Source organism: Macaca fascicularis, chromosome X (genome assembly GCF_037993035.2).
Source record: "Macaca fascicularis isolate 582-1 chromosome X, T2T-MFA8v1.1".
Taxonomy (NCBI): Eukaryota; Metazoa; Chordata; class Mammalia; order Primates; family Cercopithecidae; genus Macaca; species Macaca fascicularis.
This window is the reverse complement of record NC_088395.1, coordinates 32,703,558-32,728,832: the sequence shown is the minus strand read 5'-3', so window position 1 is coordinate 32,728,832 and position 25,275 is coordinate 32,703,558. Positions and strand designations below refer to the sequence as shown.

The following is a 25,275-nucleotide window of genomic DNA, read 5'->3' as shown; positions in this document are numbered from 1 at the left end:
TAGCAAGTGTTAAGTCTTTAACTTACCAATAATAACATGGAATGTAAATTGACTAAACTATCCAATCTAAATACGTTGAGTGACAGAATGGATGAAAGAATATATAAGACACAGTGATCTGTTACTTACAAGAAACACACTTCACCAATAAAGATAAACATAGACTGAAAATAAAGGGATGGAACAAATATTCCATGCCAATGGAAACCAGAAAAGAAAAGGATTAGCTATTCTTTTATCAGACAAAATAGGTTTCAAGACAAACACTATAAAAAAGAGACAACGCTGGTCATTGTAGAATGATAAAGGTGTCAATTCAGCAAGAGGACATAACAGTTGTAAATAAATAGGTACCCAACATTGGAGCACCCAGATATATAAATCAAATATTATTAGAGAGACAGACCCCAAAACAATAATAGCCGAAGATTTCAATCCCCCATTTTCAGCATTGGCCGGATCATCCAGACATAAAATCAACAAAGAAACATCAGACTTATTATGCATTATAAACCAATTTGAACTAATAGATATTTACAGAACATTTTATCCAACAACTGCAGAGAGTACACATTCTTCTTCTCAGCACATGGATAGTTTTCAAGGACAAGCCATATGTTAGGCCCCAAAGCAAGTCTTAGAAAATTCAAAAATGAAAATAACATAAGTTAGCTTTTCTGATCACAATTGAATATATTAAGATATCAGTAGGAAGAATTTCGGAAACTGTACAAACACATGGAAATTAAACAATATGCTCTTGAATGATCAGTGGGTCAAAGAAGAAATTAAGAAGGAAACTATAGAATTTCTTGAAACAAATGAAAATGGAAACACAATGTAACCAAAACCTATGGGAAGCAGTGAAAGCAGTACTATGAGGAAAGTTTATAGCTACAAATACCTACATCAAAAAAGCAGAAGAACTTTCAAATAACTGAATGATACACCTTAAGGAGCTAGAAAAGCAAGAGCAAACCAAACCCAAAATTAGTATGAGAAAATAAATACTACAATAAGGAACAGAGATGAAATACATTCAAGTACAACAAAATGATACAAAAGATCAACAAAACAAAAAAGATGGGTTTTTTTGAAAGGGTAAACAAAAATGACAACTCTTAAGCTTGACTAAGAAAGAATGAGATCCTGTCAGTTACAAAGTAGATGGAACTGGAGGACATTATGTTGGTTAAAATAAGCCAGGCACAGAAAAAAACAAACTTTACATGTTCTCACTTACTTGTGAGAGCTTAAAAAAAAAAAATTAAAACAACTGAACTCATGGAGACAGAGACTAGAATGATGGTTACCAGAGCATGGGAATGCTAGTGGGTCTAGGGGAGTGGGGATCATTAATGGGTACAAAAAATATAGTTAGATGGAATGAATGTGATCTAGTATTTGATAGCACAGCAGGATGACTACTGTCAAGTATAATTTGTTGTACATTTTTGAATAACAAAGTATAATTGGAATGTTTGTCACATAAAGAAATGATAAATGCTTGAGGTGATGGATACCCTATTAACCTTAATGTCATATTATGCCTGTATGAATGTATCTCTTGTATCCCATAAATATAAACACATACTATATACCCACAAAAATAAAAAGTAAAAAAATAAGGTATTGTGGTTTATATCATTAAAGTAAACATCATGCTAAGAACAATTGTCTCAAGAGTAACAACTGTAATTTCCATTTTGGTGAAAATAATAGAATTATTAGTGACAATCTCCATATAAAATTCCACCAAATTATCTTTCTTCTATTTTTTTAATATTTATAATCAGTGCCATAAATGACTTTACAGTAGATGTAAAGTTAATCTCTAAAAAATTAATTTTGGTTCAGGCAATATTGTATGATTGTGAAGCAGGCCCTGGAGTCAAACTACCTGAGTTCCCACTTTGTCACCTTCCCTTGCTTGCCTTTTGACCCAAGTAAGCCTTTGTTTCCCCACCTGTAAATTGGGGCTAATATCAGTTGCTGAATCAATAGGATTGATTATGATAATACCTCTTTTTAAATACCACATAATTATTTGGTATTGAAAAATTATATTTAAAAGTCCTAAATTCTACAAGATCAAAATTACTCTTTAGTAAATCTTTGCTTTTATTTGTAATTTCTGCGGGTACATAATAGACCTTTTAGGACTTGTGAGAATCATCTATAAATAAGTAAGGACATGTTTGTGCATCCTGATCCTTTGTCTCCATGTTACCGCTGTGCATCTGGTTCATGTTAACCCTGACATTGACATGTCATGTTGCCTGGACACAGCTTTCCAAATATTTGCCCCTATGAGGACTCAAGGGCTAAAGTAAAAATTATGACTGTGTCCTGGAAAAAAAAAAAAATCGTTCTTAACCCTGGATGTTCATTTGATTTACCTGACGGGATAGTTTTTTAAAGAACCAATACCTGGACTCCATTCCTAGAAATTCTGATTGAATTGTTGGGGTGTGGGGTTGGGACATCATTTTGAAACGTTCTCTCAGTGATTCTAATCAATCAGCACCTTTTTATATTAAGGCATTATTTATATAAATTCCACTAATTCACCTTTCTGTGATAGTTTGAATCAATTAATAACTTTCTTTTTTTTTTGTAACCTATCTTGGATTTCTTTTCTTTTTTTCTATTATTATTATTATACTTTCTAGGGTACATGTGCACAATGTGCATGTTTGATACATAGGTATACATGTGCCATGTTGGTTTGCTGCACCCATCAACTCATTTACATTAGGTATTTCTCCTCATGCTATCCCTTCCCCAGCCCCCAATACCTTTCTTAATGAAACAAAAACCGGAACAAGTTGGTTTTTAAAAATTACATATTTAAGCAGATGATAGCATTCTAGAAGCATCTAGCTGCATATAAAGAATTGTTAACCGAAAACCAAAACTATAAGAACCACTTTGCTAGAATTTTTGCGCCATCATTTTGTTATTTTTATTTTTTTAAGACAGAGTTTTGTTCTTTCGCCCAAGCTGGAGTGAAGTGGTGTGATCTCAGCTCACTACAACTTCTGTCCCTCTGGGTTCAAGCGATTCTCTTGCCTCAGTCTCCCAAGTAGCTAGGATTAAAAGGCACACGCCACCACGCCCAGCTGATTTTTTTGTATTTTTAGTAGGGATGGGGTTTCTACTGGCCAGGCTGGTCTTGAACTCCTGAACTCAGATGATCCAGCCACATTGGCCTCCCAAAATGCTGGGATTATAGGCCTGAGCCACTGTGCCCAGCCTGAGCCATCATTTTGAATAAGTAAATAAATCAATTCCAATTTTCATCAGGGCAATTTTAGTTTCTAAATAGTAGGCATTTAAAAGTAAAAACATGCATTAAAAAGTTTCTCTAATTTATACTGCTCTCTCTCCCTTAAATCAAATTATAGAGGTTTTATTTCTGGCTTAAATCGTGTAATTGTATTTTACATGTAAGACATGTTAATTGAAGATCACTGGTAGTTCTTTTCTAATCTAGACTACCATGATAATACATTACCTCCTTTCATTAGTTGTATTTTTTTAAATTGAGGATTGCATATGCCAATAACTGTGAATTCTAGGGAATTGGGCCTGAGAGCCTGTCTTCCTGAAGAGCTCACACCTCTTGGTAATTTGTAAGTTTTCATTGTAATCCTCTAGGTTTTATAAATTCTATCCATTTATGCCTTTTTAGCGCCTAGCATATGGTTATGTTTTTGTAATATATGTTTATACATTTTATAATGTATTTCCGTAAAGCACAAAAAATGCTATTAGGACCATCAAATGTAGGCTGAAATTAATGAAAGCATGTACCATTTTGCATTTATAAATTTGTATCTGGAAAATGAAAATTTCAAAAAATGCCATTAATATATATTGCTAGATTCCTAAACTTAGGATATCATTCCTCATAGGCATTGGAGAACAAAATAAAGTGGAACGGATAAGGACTTGCAAATAAGGATTCATGAATATTGGCAATCTAATTATCTGTTGGTTTATAGCTGTGGTGTCCAATATTGCAGCCGCTAGCTATGTGTAGCTAAATTAAAATTATTATAATTAAATATAGTTAAAAAATCAGTTTCTCAGCCTTACTAGCCATACATATTTCAAGTGCTTGTTATTCCCACCTGACTAGTGTCCATTATATATATACATACATATATATATACACATATATATATATGTGTGTATAAGGCACACATAGAATATTTACATCATTTTAGTAAGTTCTGCTGGGCATCACTGGTTAAAGAACAATTACCTTCCTACATTTTTTTTTGTTTTTTTTTTTTGAGACAGAGTCTTGCTCTGTCACCCAGGCTGGAGCGCAATGGCATGAACTCAGCTCACTGCAACTTCCGCCTCCCCCGGGTTTAAGCAGTTCTCCTGCCTCAGCCTCCTGAGTAGCTGGGATTACAGGTGTGTGCTACCACTCCCGGCTAATTTTTGTATTTTTAGTACAGACTGGGTTTCACCATGTTGGCCAGGCTGGTTTCGAACTTCTGATCTCGTGATCTGCCTGCCTCAGCTTCCCAAAGTGCTGGGATTACAGGTGTGAGCCATCACACCCGGCAGCCTTCCTACATTGTAACAGAGTTTCCGTAAAGCAAAGTTGGCATTCCCATTGAATTCCTTTGTGTTCATACAGATACGTTTTCATGTCAGGGGTTGGGATGACAGTTCTCTAGTAAAATAATTTGAAAAATACTATTCCTTAGAATGCCATTTACTGCAAATGACAAAAAGGCCAACTCAAAGTGACTTATACTATTCCTCCTTAAAATGTGATTGACGGATCAGAAGCATTGATGTCCACTGGGTGCTTGTTAGAAATGCAGAATTTCAGGCCCCAACCCAGACCTACTGACTTAGAATGCATAGTTTGACACTCTCCAGGTAATTCATACGTACATTAAAGTTTGAGAAACACTGGGTGAAACCATGACGATGTCCGTTATATAACAATACATCCAAAAATGGCATTGACTCTAGAGATTATTATGTCTGTAATCTATGTTGCCAAAGTTCCAAGTTATTACAGTTTACCTGTTTTGCTAGCCCTTCTCTACTCTCAGATGATCTGAATGATTGGAAGTTTATTGTAGCATTTCCTAGTATCACGTCCTGATACGCTTTTGCCTATACCTACTGTCAGTATCATCTCCTGCCCTACGCTACTTTATTCTAATTCCACTATGTCGGCTCTCTATTGCCAGTCATATATGTACACTCCATTCACCTTCTGCTTTTACTTTCCTTTCTAAATGACCACTTGAAGAACATAAAATGAAACCTGGAAAAATGCGAACTTTTTTTTCCTATCTGTGGATGGTAGATTTTTATTTTGTGAATTTGACAATTTTTGCAAATGTATTTACATCTCTAGAATGTTAGCTGGAAGTATGAAACTCCTTTCTCATTTTCATCATGTTTTAAATTGAACTATATGAAGTCATTTTCATCAAGCAAATTCAAATATCAGCAATTTCATATCTAATACAATATTTTGTCCATGAAAAAATAACATAGTGCAAAGGTAAGAGCACAGTCTTGTATCACACAGGGTTTGTGATTTCTGTACTGGCTTCACATGCCACTGTGCCAGTTGCTTAACCTACCACTGTCCTCAGAAATAACAATGGTTAGGTGCGGTGGCTCATGCCTGTAATCCCAGGACTTTGGGAGGTCGAGGCAGGAGGATAGCTTTAGTCCAGGAGTTCAAGACCAGCCTGGGCAACATAGGGATACCACATCTATACAAGAGAAGTTAAAAATTAGCCAGGCAAGATGGTGTACCTGTAGTCTCAGCGACTCAGGAGGCTGAGGCCGGAGGATCATTTGGGCCTGGGAAGTCAAGGCTTCAATGAGTTATGATTGTACCACTGTACTCGAGCCTGGGTGACAGAATGAGACCCTGTCTTTAAAAAAAAAAAAAAAAAAAAAAAAAAAAAAAAAAAAAAAAAAAAGAATACTGGTATTATAAATATTTACCTAGGCAAGGTTATGCAAAAAAAAAAAAAAAAGTTGAATAAATGTTAGCCAATGTATTTTAAAACTAATGTTAATATTTTAACCCAAAGGTTAACCTCCCCACTCCCTGAAGTCACCCCCTTTTAAACCACCTTTGGGAAAGAGGACATTTGTGTCTTGAAGGCTCTTAGAACCTCACCTTCTGATTTCAGTGCCTCCTTTAGGTTTGCTTCTTCCTCTGGTTCAGACTTGCTGTGGACCACTCCTTGCTAGGCACCGAGAATACTCTGGCCTGTAATTCACCTGCGCTTTACTGATGTTCTCTCTTCACGGGCCTCAGTGAAGGAAGGAAGTATCCTCTTCACTACTTCTTATTTCAATCTTTAGAGTTTTTCAAATACCAGTGCTGTGATAAAGCCCTTCCTTACTTTACAGAAGGGCATACTTGGGCATCCTGAGTCTGATGCCCTTTGATGTTTCCCTGCCAGGGTCACATTAATCTGTATCTTCTGAGTTTCAGCAGTAGTAACTAATAGATCAAACACATACTATAAATAGACTAGCAATGGTTTTCAAATAAATAATATTCTTACCTGGATTATTGTTGTTCAAAGTTTGATCCATAGCCCAGCAACCTTGGTTTCACCTGGAAGCTAGTTAGAATGGAGTTCTTCGATCCAACCTCGTGAATTTAAATCAGAATCACCAGGTGGGCTGTATCCATATTTAAGCTTCAGAAGCTGTGATCAAGACCCCGTGGGCACCAAATCCAAATGCCTGTTGTAGAAACCATAGAAATAACATAAGGAAGGTGCGATGAGTTGTGTATAAAAGAGGATAGGGAGTGATGAGGACTACAGCAAACTGGAGATCTTATGCTTTGTATGTGAAGTATAATTGATATTCATTTTTGCCCTATGGGAAGGAAGGTTCTGAGGTTAATTTCACACTTCAGACACATGAAATCCTGCTTTTTGGAGACTCAGGTAGAACGCATTCTTAGGCAGTTGGCAGTCACACTTCTCTCTGTAAGTGGAGGTGAAGTCAGGAAGAGAATGTAAAAGTCTCACGTCAAAATAATTCATAGTAATTTCCTGGGGGTTGGCAGTTGTCCTCCTATTAATGTTAATATCTTGGTCTCTGCAGAATTTGAGTGAATTGTGTATGTAGAATAAAGTTATCTAGAGCAGTAATTTTCAAGTGTGAGGATGCATCAGTCACCTGGAAGTCCTGTTAAAATACAGATTTGTAGACCACAATCCCAGAGTTTCTGATTCAGTAAGTGTGGGTCTCAATCTGAGAATTTGCACTTCTAGTAAGTTTCTAGGGGATGGGCTGATGCTGTTGGTCCAGTAACCACGCTTTCAGAACCACTAATCAAAAGAGAAAAAGCAGGGCTCTATTTGGCTGGGAGACACTGATGTGACTGTGCCAGTCATTAAAATATTGAGCCATCCAGTTTACACACTGAGCACTCCCATACACTACCTGCCACCCAGCCATTCTGGTCCCTACCCCAAAAATCCCCAACCAGATGTTTCTGTATCTCACCTATAAAGACAAAACACCTGGCTGGGTTCGGGGACTCGTGCCTGTAATTCCAGCACTTTTGGGAGGCCAAGGTGGTGGGATTGCTTGAGCTAAAGAGTTGAAGACCAGCCTGGGCAACATAATGAGACCTTGTCTCTATTAAGAAAAAAAAAAAAAAAAAAAGGTAAAACACTCATGTGTACATCTCTTCTTATTGGTCAATCTCAGTGCAAGTTTGTAAAATGAAATCACAAACATGAATACTGGAGGTTCATATTTCAGATTTGGGGCAGAGCTCAAGAAATCTCTGAGAACCCACAGGTTAAGGTAGGCAATGATACTGTACAACCACCCTGCACCTTGTGCAATCAAGCTGCACTGGATTTCCTGTTCCTCTGTGATGTGACAGGGCCTTTCACAGGTCTGTCTTTCTGTCTGGAAAGAGTTTATACCTTCCTTTTCAGTACTTCTGACTTCTGTGTTCAGAATTGTTCAGATATCAGTACTGCGCTAAAGTCCTTCCTTTACAGACTCAACTCAATTGCTCTCATTTCATGGTATGATCACATTATAACCAACTAATGGCCTGATGAGCTATATGTATTATCTGTGGCCCTCACCCGCCATCCATGTAAACTCCAAGATAGTAAGGGGCTGTGTGGGTCTTCCTTGCCTCTCCATCCATAGTATCCAGGTACTCAATAATTGTATACTTTGTAAATTAATGAATGAATTTTTCAAGTCTCAACTCTTAGGCTGTGTGTTCTCTGAGGACACTGTTCCCAATGACTGCAGGTCAATTTGTATCCTCTCCTTACACCCTCAGGAATGTATATAAATCTAATTATAATGGTTTTCTTATATTCTAATTATTATTGTATTTATGTTTCTAATAGTCTCTAAGCTACTTGAAATTGAAGATAGGTATTTTATTTTGTCCATTCCTAACAAATATGAGTTTTTCTGCATAGACATGAAACTCAGTAAATATTTGTTGAAGGAAATGTCTGTCCAAAAGCGAAAAGTAAATGTTGTTTTCAAATACTAGCAACTTTCAGTTTTTGCTTCCACTTAAATGGATGTCTCATCTCTGTTGTTTCTCATAAAAATAAAATGTCTACTTTTTATGTTTGATAAATGAAAATGTATTCTCATAACTTCTGATTGCAATGTTCCTCATGGTAAATGTGTCTCTAAAATGTTAAAAGTCAATAAATAGTGCAATTTAAATTATTGTAAACACTCTCAAAAGGAATATTACATGCATATTGGAATAAAGCTCCAGTAACAACCCCAATACTTCTGGCCAGCTATGGAGCCATTATCTTTTATATTTTATTTTACTGGTTTACTTCCCGTTTCCCTGTAATTTTATATGAAGAGTGTGAGTGGTATGTAACATTACATGTTCCATGTTGAGGTTTGAATAGACTGGCATTAGTGTATGAGGATAAAGATGCTGATGGAATTTTGTATCCTTCTGTTTAGTTTTAAATACACTTATTCTAATTTAAGTATTTTGATAGTTATTCTGTTTAGCAATTTCATTTCACTTTTCTCCTTCTTGCTCTGTTCAAAGAGGATGAAGTCTAGATTTTCCATTACCCACGTTCGTCTCTGCCTTTGGTTGCTAAAGTACTTCAGCCAATGGGAAGCACTGGCAAGAGGGTGAAAGCAGAGATTGTGGTACTTTGTTCTTCCTCTTCTATTTCTTACTGTGGAGTGGCAGGAATTGTGTTCCTCTTGAACTACGGCTACTGTTGGACAGCTCTTGTTCCATGTCTCTAACTCTTACTGAGCTTCAGTGACAGCGCTCTTCCTTTTTTCTTCCAGTTCCAGGGTTGCTAGGTCAGTTTGCTTTGTTGTTAGGTCCACATATAAGTGAGATTAGGCAGTACTTGTCTTTCTGTACTGGCTTATTTCACTTAACAATATTCTGCAGGTTCATGCATGTTGTTGCAAATGACAGTATTTTATTCTTTTTTATGGCTGAGTAGCATTCCATTGTATATATGTATACCACATTTTCTTTATCCATTCATATATTGGTGGATATTTGCGTTGATTCTATATCTTGGCTATGAATAGTTCTGCAATAAAAATGGTAGTGCAGATATGTCTTTGACATACTGATTTAATTTCCTTTATATATATAATTCATAGTGGGATTTTGTATCACATAGTAGTTTTGTTATTCATATTTCAAGGAACCTTCATACTGTTTTCCATAATGCCTATACTGATTGCCATTCCCATTTACAATGTGTAAAGGTTTTCGTTTTTTCTTAATTTGTAATTTTTAACTTTTGCAGGTACGTAATAGGTGCCTTTTTTTCTAAATCGTTATCAACATTTATCTTTTTTCTTTTGGATAGTAGCCATGCTAATGAAAGTGAGGTGATATCTCTCTTTTTGTTTCTTTTGGCAAGGATATCATTAATTATTATTATATTTTAACTTTTAAGTGCAAGGGTACATGTGCAGGTTTGTTAAATGGGTAAAGTTGTGTCATGGAAGTTTATTGTACAGATGATTTCATCACCAGGTATAAACCTAGTACCCATTAGTTATTTTTCCTAATCCTTTCTCTCCTGCCACCCTCCAAACTCCAATAGGCCCCATGTGTGTCGTTCTTCTGCATGTGCCCATGTGTTCTCATCAGTTAGCTCCCACTTACAAGTGAGAACATGGAATATTTGGTTTTCTTTTTCTGCATTATTTTGCTAAGGATAATGGCCTCCAGCTTCATCTATGTTCCTGCAAAGAACATAATCTTATTCTTTTTTATGGCTGCATAGTATTCCACAATATGTATTTACCATATTTATCCAGTTTACCATTGATGAGCATTTAGGTTGATTCTCTTTGCGATTGTGAATAGTGCTGCCATGAACATATGTGTGCATGTGTCCTTTTGGTAGAATGTTTTATATTCCTTTAAGTATATACCCAACAATAGGATTGCTGGGTCAAATGGTACTTCTGTTTTTAGGTTTTTGTGGAATCACCACACTATTTTCGACAGTAGTTGAACTAATTTACACTCCCACCAACAGTGTGTAAGTGTTGCCTTTTCTTTGCAAGTAAAGTGATACCTCATTGTGGTTTTAATTTGCATTTTCCAGATGATTAGTGATGTTGAACATTTTTTCATATACGTGTTATCCATTTGTCCTTTTTATGATAAATGTCTATTTTAGTCTTTTGCCTATTTTTGATCAGGTTATTTGTTTTCTTGCTATGGAGTTGTTTGAATTTCTTATATATTTCTGATATGAACCACCATCAGATATATAGTTTGCAAATATTTTTCTCATTCTATTGGTTATCTCTTTACTCTGTTAATTTTCAATTTTATCTTTTTTTCTGTGCAGAGATTTTTAGTTTGGTGTAAGTCCTCAGTCTATTTTTGCTTTTGTTGCTTGTGCTTTTAAAGTCATATTCAAAAGTTATTGCCCAAATAATTGTGATGAAGCTTGTCCTCTATGTTTTCTACTAATAGGTTGATAGTTTTGAGTCTCACATTTAAGTTTTTAATCCATTTCAAATTGGTTTTTGTATGTGGCAAGGGATAAGGGTCTAATTTCATTCTTCTGCTTGTAGATTCTTACTTTTCCCAGTAGCATTTGCTGAAGAGGGTGTCCTGTCCTCATAGTGTGTTCTTGACACCCATGTCAAAAATCAGTTGAATGCAAATGCATGGATTTATTCCTGGGTTCTGTTACTATGTTCCATTAATTTGTTTTTATGCTAATACAATGCTGTCTTGGTTACTATGACAGAATTTCTTCTAGTTGCAGACATTGACCTTAGTGGGAAATCAAAGACATCCTTCCAGAGAACCATATTATTAGTGGTTCCATATCGATCGAGTATCTTCTGTTTTTTTTTTTTAATTGGTTAACACTATTGTATATGGGGATACTAAGAGACTCCTGGCCATTCACCTTAGTGGGAAATCAAAAACATCCTTCCAAAGAACCATATTATTAGTGGTTCCATATCGATCGAGTATCTTCTGTTTTTTTTTTTTTAATTTTTATTTATTTATTTATTTATTGGTTAACATTATTGTATATGGGGATACTAAGAGACTCCTGGCAAATGCCTGTAATTTTCTGATGTAGTCCTACTTGCCCTGCATTGTATAGGATGAACTCAGTTGACCATTTGCGCTTAGGTTCTGTGTGGTAACCCCTTTCTCTGTGGATTCAGCAGCACGAGGAGCCAAACATGGAACAGGGGTCATCTCAGCTTCTAGTTTAAAGAAATCATTTTTGAGTTTCTTGTAACAACTTCTAATTTAAGTCAAATTCTTACTGTTGAAGAGGTAGTTCACAGATAAAGGACAGAAGTCACAAGATGGAGAGATATGGATAGATTAATATTTAGCTTGCTACAGATGAGGTAATTACATAAAGTATTTATGGGTGAGTACGCACTCGTACATCCACTTCTTTATGTCAACCCGGATGTCCTGTAAGCTACAACACCCTAGAAGCAACAAGCATACCTAGCAACAGGATCTTGGGTTCCAGTAACATTCCCGCCCCCCCCAAAAAAAAACTAGAACACTGTGGAGAAACGGCTGATTCTAAAACTAAGAAAGGCAGTATAGAAAATGAACCTGAAGCATTTGGTAGTGCCAGAAAGTAAGAACATGCTCAACTCCACAGCCCTGCCCTAAACAAAAAACTTTAATGGGATATGTCAGTCGCCAACCAAGAGAGTTCCCAGTGTCCAAAGCTGGAACTATTTGAGCAAAAATCCAAAGCAGAAACTAATACTGGATTTAGCCCAAAGTATCAAATAACTATACATGAGGCCATGTTATATAAATAAGTAATTTCATAAATAAATGGAGGAATAGAGACAAATCTCCAATGCAGAAAAAACTCCAAATAACTTATGTAACTTCTCTGCCCTCACAGAAAGAGAATATAACTCCCCACTCCATGGGGACTGTGTATAGTGACTTTCTTATTAAAAAATAGTGTAAAAGGAGGGGGAAAGAGTAACTTTATAGTGGATAAATGTGACACCTGTTACTTTAGCCAAGTGGTCAAAGTTAACATTGATAAGTCAGGTTGAGAGTATATATGCTTGATAAAATGTGATTAAAATGGCCCATTACCTCTGTGGTCTTTCAAAAACACCAGTTTAATTATGAGGAAAAAAAATTCAGACAAATTCCCACTAAGAGGCATACTACAAAATACCAGCCTGGCCAGCACTTTTAAAAACTGCCAGAAAAATTCTGAGAAACTATCATAGCCAAAAGCAGATTAAGGAATCAGGACAATTAAGTGTAATATGGAATCCTTGAAGAGATACTGAAATACAAAAAAAAAAAAATAGTTTAAATCTAAGGAAATCAGAATACAATATAGACTCCAGCTAATAATAATGCACAAATATTGGTTCATTAATTGTAACAAATGTTCCATAATAACGTTAATAAAATGGGAGAGACTGAGTGCAAGTTATATGATAACTCTTTGTATTATACTCATTAGTTTTTTGTAAATCTAAACCAAAAAATTAAGTCTATTAAAAAACACTCTCAACTATGTGTGCACTTTGTGTATTTAAATGTGGTGATTAATGGAAACTTCCACTAAAGATTTTAGAATACAGTTATGTATTCAAAATAATATATTCCTAATTCAAATTATATCCCGTTTATAAGATCAATGTTCAGAATATAGTTTTGAAAAATACTTTAAACATGATATTTATAAAGACTGTTTCTCTTGAAATAACCATTAACGCTTCCCATTTACATCTCAAATTTTGGTTGAATTAATGAAAGAACCTTAATGTATTTTCATCCTCAACACAAACTTGTGTAATTAATAGGCAAAGCATTATCCCATGTCCCTGATACTGGAAATGTAACTGAGAACGTTTAAGAACCTGGTTGTAGAGCTTACCGCTGGGCTGTGAACCTAGGCCTTTGGACTTTAAATTCATTACCCAGCCCACTATTTTCTATATCTTTGTGGGGAAAAAAGCATGCTTTCATTTACCTATTTCTGTGTGTCAAATGGCGTCCAAACTTAATGCGTTAAAACAATTTATGGAGGGCGGAGCAAGATGGCCGAATAGGAGCAGCTCCAGTCTCCAACTCCCAGCGCGAGCGACACAGAAGACCGGTGATTTCTGCATTTTCAACTGAGGTACTGGGTTCATCTCACTGGGGAGTGCCAGACGATCGGAGCTGATCAGCTGCTGCAGCCCGACCAGCGAGAGCTGAAGCAGGGCGAGGCATTGCCTCACCTGGGAAGCGCAAGGGGGAAGGGAGTCCCTTTTCCTAGCCAGGGGAACTGAGACACACAACACCTGGAAAATCGGGTAACTCCCACCCCAATACTGCGCTTTAGGAAACAGGCACACCAGGAGATCATATCCCACACCTGGCCGGGAGGTTCCCACACCCACGGAGCCTCCCTGGTTGCTAGCGCAGCCGTCTGTGATCTACCGGCAAGGCAGCAGCGAGGCTGGGGGAGGGGCGCCCGCCATTGCTGAGGCTTAAGTAGGTAAACAAAGCTGCTGGGAAGCTCGAACTGGGTGGAGCTCACAGCAGCTCAAGGAAACCTGCCTGTCTCTGTAGACTCCACCTCTGGGGACAGGGCACAGTAAACTAAGACACACAGACACCTCTGCACAGACGCAAACGACTCTGTCTGACAGCTTTGAAGAGAGCACTGGATCTCCCAACACGGAGGTTGAGATCTGAGAAGGGACAGACCCCCTGCTCAAGCGGGTCCCTGACCCCTGAGTAGCCTAACTGGGAGACATCCCCCACTAGGGGCAGTCTGACACCCCACACCTCACAGGGAGGAGTACACCCCTGAGAGGAAGCTTCCAAAGCAAGAATCAGACAGCTACACTCGCTGTTCAGAAATATTCTATCTTCTGCAGCCTCTGCTGCTGATACCCAGGCAAACAGGGTCTGGAGTGGACCTCAAGCAATTTCCAACAGACCTACAGCTGAGGGTCCTGACTGTTAGAAGGAAAACTATCAAACAGGAAGGACACCTACACCAAAACCCCATCAGTACATCACCATCATCAAAGACCAGAGGCAGATAAAACCACAAAGATGGGGAAAAAGCAGGGCAGAAAAGCTGGAAATTCAAAAAATAAGAGCGCATCTCCCCCGGCAAAGGAGCGCAGCTCATCGCCAGCAACGGATCAAAGCTGGACAGAGAATGACTTTGACGAGATGAGAGAAGAAGGCTTCAGTCCATCAAATTTCTCAGAGCTAAAGGAGGAATTACGTACCCAGCGCAAAGAAACTAAAAATCTTGAAAAAAAAGTGGAAGAATTGATGGCTAGAGTAATTAATGCAGAGAAGGTTCTAAACGAAATGAAAGAGATGAAAATCATGACACGAGAAATACGTGACAAATGCACAAGCTTCAGTAACCGACTCGATCAACTGGAAGAAAGAGTATCAGCGATTGAGGACCAAATGAATGAAATGAAGCGAGAAGAGAAACCAAAAGAAAAAAGAAGAAAAAGAAATGAACAAAGCCTGCAAGAAGTATGGGATTAGGTAAAAAGACCAAATCTACGTCTGATTGGGGTGCCTGAAAGTGAGGGGGAAAATGGAACCAAGTTGGAAAACACTCTTCAGGATATCATCCAGGAGAACTTCCCCAACCTAGTAGGGCAGGCCAACATTCAAATCCAGGAAATACAGAGAACGCCACAAAGATACTCCTCGAGAAGAGCAACTCCAAGACACATAATTGCCAGATTCACCAAAGTTGAAATGAAGGAAAAAATCTTAAGGGCAGCCAGAGAGAAAGGTCGGGTTACCCACAAAGGGAAGCCCATCAGACTAACAGCAGATCTCTCAGCAGAAACTCTACAAGCCAGAAGAGAGTGGGGGCCAATATTCAACATTCTTAAAGAAAAGAATTTTAAACCCAGAATTTCATATCCAGCCAAACTAAGTTTCATAAGTGAAGGAGAAATAAAATACTTTACAGATAAGCAAATGCTTAGAGATTTTGTCACCACTAGGCCTGCCTTACAAGAGACCCTGAAGGAAGCACTAAACATGGAAAGGAACAACCGGTACCAGCCATTGCAAAAACATGCCAAAATGTAAAGACCATTGAGGCTAGGAAGAAACTGCATCAACTAATGAGCAAAATAACCAGTTAATATCATAATGGCAGGATCAAGTTCACACATAACAATCTTAACCTTAAATGTAAATGGACTAAATGCTCCAATTAAAAGACACAGACTGGCAAACTGGATAAAGAGTCAAGACCCATCAGTCTGCTGTATTCAGGAGACCCATCTCACACGCAGAGACATACATAGGCTCAAAATAAAGGGATGGAGGAAGATTTACCAAGCAAATGGAGAACAAAAAAAAGCAGGGGTTGCAATACTAGTCTCTGATAAAACAGACTTTAAACCATCAAAGATCAAAAGAGACAAAGAAGGACATTACATAATGGTAAAGGGATCAATTCAACAGGAAGAGCTAACTATCCTAAATATATATGCACCCAATACAGGAGCACCCAGATTCATCAAGCAAGTCCTTAGAGACTTACAAAGAGACTTAGACTCCCATACAATAATAATGGGAGACTTCAACACTCCACTGTCAACATTAGACAGATCAACGAGACAGAAAGTTAACAAGGATATCCAGGAATTGAACTCATCTCTGCAGCAAGCAGACCTAATAGACATCTATAGAACTCTCCACCCCAAATCAACAGAATATACATTCTTCTCAGCACCACATCATACTTACTCCAAAATTGACCACGTAATTGGAAGTAAAGCACTCCTCAGCAAATGTACAAGAACAGAAATTATAACAAACTGTCTCTCAGACCACAGTGCAATCAAACTAGAACTCAGGACTAAGAAACTCACTCAAAACCGCTCAACTACATGGAAACTGAACAACCTGCTCCTGAATGACTACTGGGTACATAACGAAATGAAGGCAGAAATAAAGATGTTCTTTGAAACCAATGAGAACAAAGATACAACATACCAGAATCTCTGGGACACATTTAAAGCAGTGTGTAGAGGGAAATTTATAGCACTAAATGCCCACAAGAGAAAGCAGGAAAGATGTAAAATTGACACTCTAACATCGCAATTAAAAGAACTAGAGAAGCAAGAGCAAACACATTCGAAAGCTAGCAGAAGGCAAGAAATAACTAAGATCAGAGCAGAACTGAAGGAGATAGAGACACAAAAAACCCTCCAAAAAATCAATGAATCCAGGAGTTGGTTTTTTGAAAAGATCAACAAAATTGACAGACCACTAGCCAGACTAATAAAGAAGAAAAGAGAGAAGAATCAAATCGACGCAATTAAAAATGATCAAGGGGATATCACCACCGACCCCACAGAAATACAAACTACCATCAGAGAATACTATAAACACCTCTACGCAAATAAACTGGAAAATCTAGAAGAAATGGATAATTTCCTGGACACTTACACTCTTCCAAGACTAAACCAGGAAGAAGTTGAATCCCTGAATAGACCAATAGCAGGCTCTGAAATTGAGGCAACAATTAATAGCCTACCAACCAAAAAAAGTCCAGGACCAGATGGATTCACAGCTGAATTCTACCAGAGGTACAAGGAGGAGTTGGTACCATTCCTTCTGAAACTATTCCAAGCAATAGAAAAAGAGGGAATCCTCCCTAACTCATTTTATGAGGCCAACATCATCCTGATACCAAAGCCTGGCAGAGACACAACAAAAAAAGAGAATTTTAGACCAATATCCCTGATGAACATCGATGCAAAAATCCTCAATAAAATACTGGCAAACCGGATTCAGCAACACATCAAAAAGCTTATCCACCATGATCAAGTGGGCTTCATCCCTGGGATGCAAGGCTGGTTCAACATTCGCAAATCAATAAACATAATCCAGCATATAAACAGAACCAAAGACAAGAACCACATGATTATCTCAATTGATGCAGAAAAGGCTTTTGACAAAATTCAACAGCCTTTCATGCTAAAAACGCTCAATAAATTCGGTATTGATGGAACGTACCTCAAAATAATAAGAGCTATTTATGACAAACCCACAGCCAATATCATACTGAATGGGCAAAAACTGGAAAAATTCCCTTTGAAAACTGGCACAAGACAGGGATGCCCTCTCTCACCACTCCTATTCAATATAGTGTTGGAAGTTCTGGCTAGGGCAATCAGGCAAGAGAAAGAAATCAAGGGTATTCAGTTAGGAAAAGAAGAAGTCAAATTGTCCCTGTTTGCAGATGACATGATTGTATATTTAGAAAACCCCATTGTCTCAGCCCAAAATCTCCTTAAGCTGATAAGCAACTTCAGCAAAGTCTCAGGATACAAAATTAATGTGCAAAAATCACAAGCATTCTTATACACCAGTAACAGACAAACAGAGAGCCAAATCAGGAATGAACTTCCATTCACAATTGCTTCAAAGAGAATCAAATACCTAGGAATCCAACTTACAAGGGATGTAAAGGACCTCTTCAAGGAGAACTACAAACCACTGCTCAGTGAAATAAAAGAGGACACAAACAAATGGAAGAACATACCATGCTCATGGATAGGAAGAATCAATATCGTGAAAATGGCCATACTGCCCAAGGTTATTTATAGATTCAATGCCATCCCCATCAAGGTACCAATGACTTTCTTCACAGAATTGGAAAAAACTGCTTTAAAGTTCATATGGAACCAAAAAAGAGCCCGCATCTCCAAGACAATCCTAAGTCAAAAGAACAAAGCTGGAGGCATCACGCTACCTGACTTCAAACTATACTACAAGGCTACAGTAATCAAAACAGCATGGTACTGGTACCAAAACAGAGATATAGACCAATGGAACAGAACAGAGTCCTCAGAAATAATACCACACATCTACAGCCATTTGATCTTTGACAAACCTGAGAGAAACAAGAAATGGGGAAAGGATTCCCTATTTAATAAATGGTGCTGGGAAAATTGGCTAGCCATAAGTAGAAAGCTGAAACTGGATCCTTTCCTTACTCCTTATACGAAAATTAATTCAAGATGGATTAGAGACTTAAATGTTAGACCTAATACCATAAAAATCCTAGAGGAAAACCTAGGTAGTACCATTCAGGACATAGGCATGGGCAAAGATTTCATGTCTAAAACACCAAAAGCAACAGCAGCAAAAGCCAAAATTGACAAATGGGATCTCATTAAACTAAAGAGCTTCTGCACAGCAAAAGACACTACCATCAGAGTGAACAGGCAACCTACAGAATGGGAAAAAATTTTTGCAATCTACTCATCTGACAAAGGGCTAATATCCAGAACCTACAAAGAACTCAAACAAATTTACAAGAAAAAAACAAACAACCCCATCAAAAAGTGGGCAAAGGACATGAACAGACATTTCTCAAAAGAAGACATTCATACAGCCAACAGACACATGAAAAAATGCTCATCATCACTGGCCATCAGAGAAATGCAAATCAAAACCACAATGAGATACCATCTCACACCAGTTAGAATGGCAATCATTAAAAAGTCAGGAAACAACAGGTGCTGGAGAGGATGTGGAGAAATAGGAACACTTTTACACTGTTGGTGGGATTGTAAACTAGTTCAACCATTATGGAAAACAGTATGGCGATTCCTCAAGGATCTAGAACTAGATGTACCATATGACCCAGCCATCCCATTACTGGGTATATACCCAAAGGATTATAAATTATGCTGCTATAAAGACACATGCACACGTATGTTTATTGCAGCACTATTCACAATAGCAAAGACTTGGAATCAACCCAAATGTCCATCAGTGACAGATTGGATTAAGAAAATGTGGCACATATACACCATGGAATACTATGCAGCCATAAAAAAGGATGAGTTTGAGTCCTTTGTAGGGACTTGGATGCAGCTGGAATCCATCATTCTTAGCAAACTATCGCAAGAACAGAAAACCAAACACCGCATGTTCTCACTCATAGGTGGGAACTGAACAATGAGATCACTCGGACTCAGGAAGGGGAACATAACACACCGGGGCCTATCATGGGGAGGGGGGAGGGGGGAGGGATTGCGTTGGGCGTTATACCTGATGTAAATGACGAGTTGATGGGTGCAGTACAGCAACATGGCACAAGTATACATATGTAACAAACCTGCACGTTATGCACATGTACCCTACAACTTAAAGTATAATAATAATAAATAAATTTAAAAAAAAAAAAAAAAAAAAAAAAAAAAAAAACAAAGAGAAAAGAAAAAAACAATTTATAATTGCGTCATGATTCTGAAGATCAAGAATATAAGCAGGGCTCAGCCAGGTTGTTTTTGTATTACTGGTGTTATAGCTGGGGTCACTCCTTGGGCTGCAATGAGCTGGAAGCTCACTTCCAATATAATATTTCATCCTCCAGAATCACTCCTATATGATCTCTAATGATTCAGTAGTGTAGCCTGGCCTCCTTTACAGCATGGAATCTAGGCTTCAAGAGAGGAAAAATACAAATGCTGCCAGTTCTTTTGCAGCCTACACTTGGATTTGGTGTGGTGTCAGTTATGTCACATTCTATGGTCAAAAAAAAAAGTCACAAGTCCTGATCATATTCACAGGGATGGAAAATAGACCTCATCTCTTGAAGGGAAGATGGACAAAGAATTTGTGGCCATCTTTAACCACCACACGTATTAAATAATGAGAATGTAAATGAACAACTGCCAAAATATACTACTAAGTCAGTTATCAGATGCTTTGCACTTCAGTTAGCATGTTCACATTTAGTTGGTTATGTGAAACTTTTTAGAAATCAGGATTTGTGAATGATTATAGGTCTGAGAAATAAGAGTTCCAGGGACGATTGATAGTGGGCTTTCCTTACATCCTTCTCAATGTCCAGTAGATGCCCCCAAATGTGAACATTCCTTATATTATAAATTCTATTGTTTTACATTGCGATGTTCAGTAATAAGTTGTTTTAAAAGAGGTGTAATAATAGACTTCTTTCAAATTTTCAGTTTACATAGAGTTTTAATGGATCTCCAGAATCAGAAACTGAAAGAGTTGAATGACTGGCTGACAAAAACAGAAGAAAGAACAAGGAAAATGGAGGAAGAACCCCTTGGACCTGATCTTGAAGACCTAAAACGCCAAGTACAACAACATAAGGTAGGTGTATCTTATGTTGTATGCTTTCTACTAGAAAGCAAACTTTGTGTATATTATCTATACACAATAACACAGATGACATGGTTGATGGGAGAAAATTAAAACTTAAAGTCAGCCATAGTTTAAAAATTATTTTTACCATCTTTGTTGCAATAGCTTGAATGAGTCCCCTCCAAAATTCAGGTGATTGTATTAAGAGGTGGAATATTTAACGGTGATTAATCCATCAGGGCTTCTCCCTTATGAATAGGATCAAGGCCCTTATAAAAGAGGCTTCACACAGTGTTCTCCTGTCTCTTGACCCTCCACCATGCACCACCATGTGAAAACTCTGAAAAGGCCCTCACCAGATGCTAACACCTTGATCTTGGATTTCCCAGACTCAAGAATTGTGAAAAAATAAATTTACGTTCTTCCTAAATTACCCCAGTCTCAGTTATTTTTGTTATAGCAGCACAAAATGGATTAAGACATTTGTTGTTGTTTTTTAAAAAATATAACATAACTAGGCTTTTCGTATTTGGAAAAGAAATCAAACATATTTGTGGATGAGAACAGTACAGGATGTGTGATTTATTAAAAATTTGCTTTCCTGGAAGAAAGACTTCATAGGGATTACTTGTAATACAAATTTAAATAATAAGGCTATGATTTTTTTAATGTAATTTTACATTCAATTTATAGTAACTTGAAGCCGGCCAAGCTTGATAAATGAGGGTCTGAAGCATTGCTTTTCTATAAAATATGACATTTTAAAAATGTTAATATTTTCATCTTGTTTCTTCAGTTTACTTGTACATTTCCAGTTACGCTCCCTCGCTGCCAGAAAGCATTTATTTTTTGTTTCTGTGATTGAGACTTCTACAATAATATTTCTGATCCAAAATTATGAGGGTACTTTATTTTAATCAATGCCATAAAATATTACAATTAGCTCTGAGTTTTATTGTTGAAATAGACTCCTGCTCAATTCATGAGGATACGCACACACAGAAGATCCTTTGTAGTTGTCCCAGGATTAGGGTTGCCATATGTAGCAAACAAAAATAAAAGAAGCCTACATAAATGTAAATTTCAGATAAACAACAAATAATTTTCTCAGTGTGTGTCCCAGATTATTCATTGTTTATCTGAAATTCACATTTTGCTGAGTGTCCTTTATTTTATCTGGCAACTCTACTTATGATCTGTGGTTGTTGGATTTATGGCTTTGAAAGGGAATATCTGCTCCTTTACTTCATACCTCCTAAATCTGCCTTTTGCCTAACTTAATTATCTCTTTTTATAATATTCAGTCAGATATAGTTTTACAGTTTTCCATGCAAATAAAAGATACATTTATTTCTAAGTTCTAGAGGTTTTTTTTTTTTTTTTAGTTTAATGAGCTTCAGTTTTCAATGACAAATGGGGCCAGCTCTTACTATACTGACCCCCAGGAGTCCTTTGGTCACAGCAGTTGAAGATCTAGCATTTAAGAAGAGCTGTAACTATGGTAATCCTCATCTGCTATGCCATCAGGAAAAAAACATCAACTGTATTGTAGTTAGGTAGAAATTGTGACTGTGATTACTTGTCACATAGATACTAATTGAACATCTGATGAAGAAGTTAGGTACAGTGCTAGTTCTCTAATAGTACCACTTTTGCTCTGTGGCACATTTGCTTCTCTGGTTGACACTATATCTGCCCTTTCCCCTTGGCCTACACTGGAAGTTACATGCAGAGAGTGGCTATATACACCAGGGGTGTCCAACCTGTTGGCTTCCCTGGGCCACATTGGAGGAATTGTCTTGGGCCACACATAAAATATACTAACACTAACGATAGCTGGTGAACTAGAAGAAATAATTGCAAAAATATTTTAAGAAAGTTTACAAGTTTGTGTTGGGCCACATTCAAAGCCATCCTGGGTCATGGATTGGACAAGGTTGATGTACAGCAGTGGCTTCTCTCTCCCTGAGGGCATTTCTGGTGCAGAAGCATTTCAGCCAGTTTGAAGGCAGACAGGAGGTGCAATTAGTGCTGCCAGAGCTGCCCTTAGCCAATGAGTAGAAAAGTCGATAGAGAAATCCCATAGAATCTTTGTCCCATAGTGGGACATTTCTAACATATATTCTCTACAGTCTTTCAGAGATTCCCCCGTAGAACTGAGCTCCAGATATACACAAGGTAACTTCCTGAATGTCTCCATGCTCTCATAATGCCTTAAGGGTTCACCCTCCAAATAAACCATTTGTTCCCAAGTCTTTTGCTCAAGATGTGTTTTTGGAGGAATCTAACCCAAGACAAACTTGTCCCACTAGAAGCCAGAGTTCGAGCTCCAGTTCTACCACTAACTGTATTGTCATTTTCCAACATCACTTAATGTCCCAGGTTCTCTATATCTTTACTTTGGAAAGAAAAGTGTTGAGTCAGTTTGTTTCTAGTGTTCCTTCCAGTCATAGTTTTAATGTATCCAATACTTTTGGAACTTGAAGTATTTTAGAAAAGACCAAGATTAGGCCAAGTAACACTGAACATCAGAAGGCAGGACACTGGTGCCGGATGCCTGGAGTGTAAAGAGAAAGCCAGGAAGAAGAGCTCCAAAAGAGCAGTGGAAGGAGAATGTTAGCACAGCTAAGTATGGATAACTTAGGGCCGCTGGGAAGGAAGTTCTTAGCTTGGGATGCTGAATAGACTCTTCATTTAGGTGAGACAAGCTCTCCAGGATCTTAATATTCTGACAGGTACCTGAAATGTTTTGTGAATGAAATGGAAAATGTTTGACAAATATTGTCATAAAATTTCAATAGATGATTCATTACTTGAAAGTATGCCATTTCTAATGAGTATGAAATTGCCTTGAAGAAAAAATTTGAAACAAAAGAAGGCAACAGGATTATATGCAAGTTGGTTATGGAACATTTTACATCCAGGAATTATTTATTTAAAGGACATAAAGAGGCCAGAAGGCATTGGTTTGCTGGCTCAGAGAGTAAGGCCAACTCCTACTTTTAACTATTTGAGCACTCTTCAGAACAAAAGTCTTTTTAAATAAAATTAAGACAAAGGAAAGAAGATTTATATTCAAGTCCTGAAAATTGATAATGCTCTTTTGTTACTTGGGAACAATTTTGGTGAGAAGAAGGTGACTTAACATCAAACAATTTAGCAAAGAGTTGAATTTATTTAAAACATGAAACATGTACATTATATTGTCTTTTAACACTGAAAGGAACATACATACAGAATTAAAGGAATACTATTTTGTTAGTCTTGGCACATGTCATAAAACAAAAGAAAATAAATATTACTTCTTTGGGTAACTGAGTTCAAACTAAAGCCCTATATATATAGTCATTGAATCACTTTTCAGTTTTTCTTCCCAAGAATTGTAAATCATTGAAAGCAAGGAAATTTCTCCTTCTGACAACAAAATACATCAGTAACCTTAGAGTACCCACAAAAGCAACTCCCATCTACTGTATCACCAAACTTCTAATATTTATTTTTAGCTTTGTGTAAATAGACATTAAATCCTTGTGCCATCACCATTTTTTTCTTAAAGATGATTGCAGATGACAAAATTAAAGAAAAGATACGGATTTTATTGCTGGGAATTGATTTAAATTCTACTCAGATCAGAGGTCGCCTGTTCTCTCTCTCAAATGGAGGGCAAGATTAAAATGTTTGCAAATCTTGCAAGTACACTGTGAATATTACAGATATGCCTCTGTATATTCTGTGACAGGATCCTTTGCTATCTTCATTTCAACAGCATTTTATTATGAGGCAGGCTAGAAATTCAGACACTGTGAAATGCCAGGAAGATAAGTCACTTTTACTGAACCTGGCAATTAGGTAAGGTAAAGCAGTTGATCCTATATGGTGGTTACTATTAAATCTAGCCAAACCCTTTAGTCTGGGTAACCGAGAAAAGTTCAATTGGCTGCAACATTTGGGATAAACCATTCATTCTTAGACATTGCTTTGGGGAGAGTATTTAGAGGTTTGCTTTAGATCTGAGGCACCTAAGAGTGATTCTCTCTGGTGAGTAAACAAATCGAACCTCTCATTCCCCTGTGAAAAAATATATCACATATAATTCTAGCTGGTCATTTTTGTCTTAAGGGATAGAATTTATTAGTGATGTTGATAAAGAATGAAAGGTTTTTCCCTCGAAGGAGTGGCATGATGTTATTGAGGAGTAAAAGCCTTGAGCTTTCATTAATAGTAAAGAAGTTTGCCATTTTGGAAGACATTTTTATCAAAAGGAAAATATTTAACAGTGAAATCTTTTGTCTCCTGGCACAGTGAGACTGGGATGAAGTTTAAAGCTCAGTTTTCTTCCTAGGTTTTCCATTCTTCTGAGAGATTTAGACTTTTGTGCATAGATACATTACGTTGGTGACAGCATCAACAAAGACTTCACAAATTACTAGAATTTGCAGATGTAAATATATACTCTATATTCTGACTTCAGTGAATGTTCTATGTGAAATACTGATTAATACAAACTGAGTAGCCTCTTAGAAGCTCAGTCACCTATGCTTTCCTTGAAGGTTAGTTAAAGGCAGACATTTGGGTTGCCAAGATTGTGAAAT

General features: G+C 37.2%; 1 protein-coding gene across 13 annotated transcripts in view; it reads left to right on the top strand.

Annotated features, from left to right (window-relative positions):
- DMD (dystrophin) overlaps positions 1–25,275 on the top strand; it is a 2,153,717-nt gene that overhangs the window by 581,115 nt on the left and 1,547,327 nt on the right. For all 13 annotated transcript variants that reach the window (XM_015443662.3, XM_065538825.1, XM_065538826.1 and 10 more), the window contains one exon: positions 20,542–20,692. In XM_015443662.3, coding sequence (XP_015299148.3) covers positions 20,542–20,692 — 151 coding nt within the window. The remainder of the gene's footprint in view (positions 1–20,541; positions 20,693–25,275) is intronic.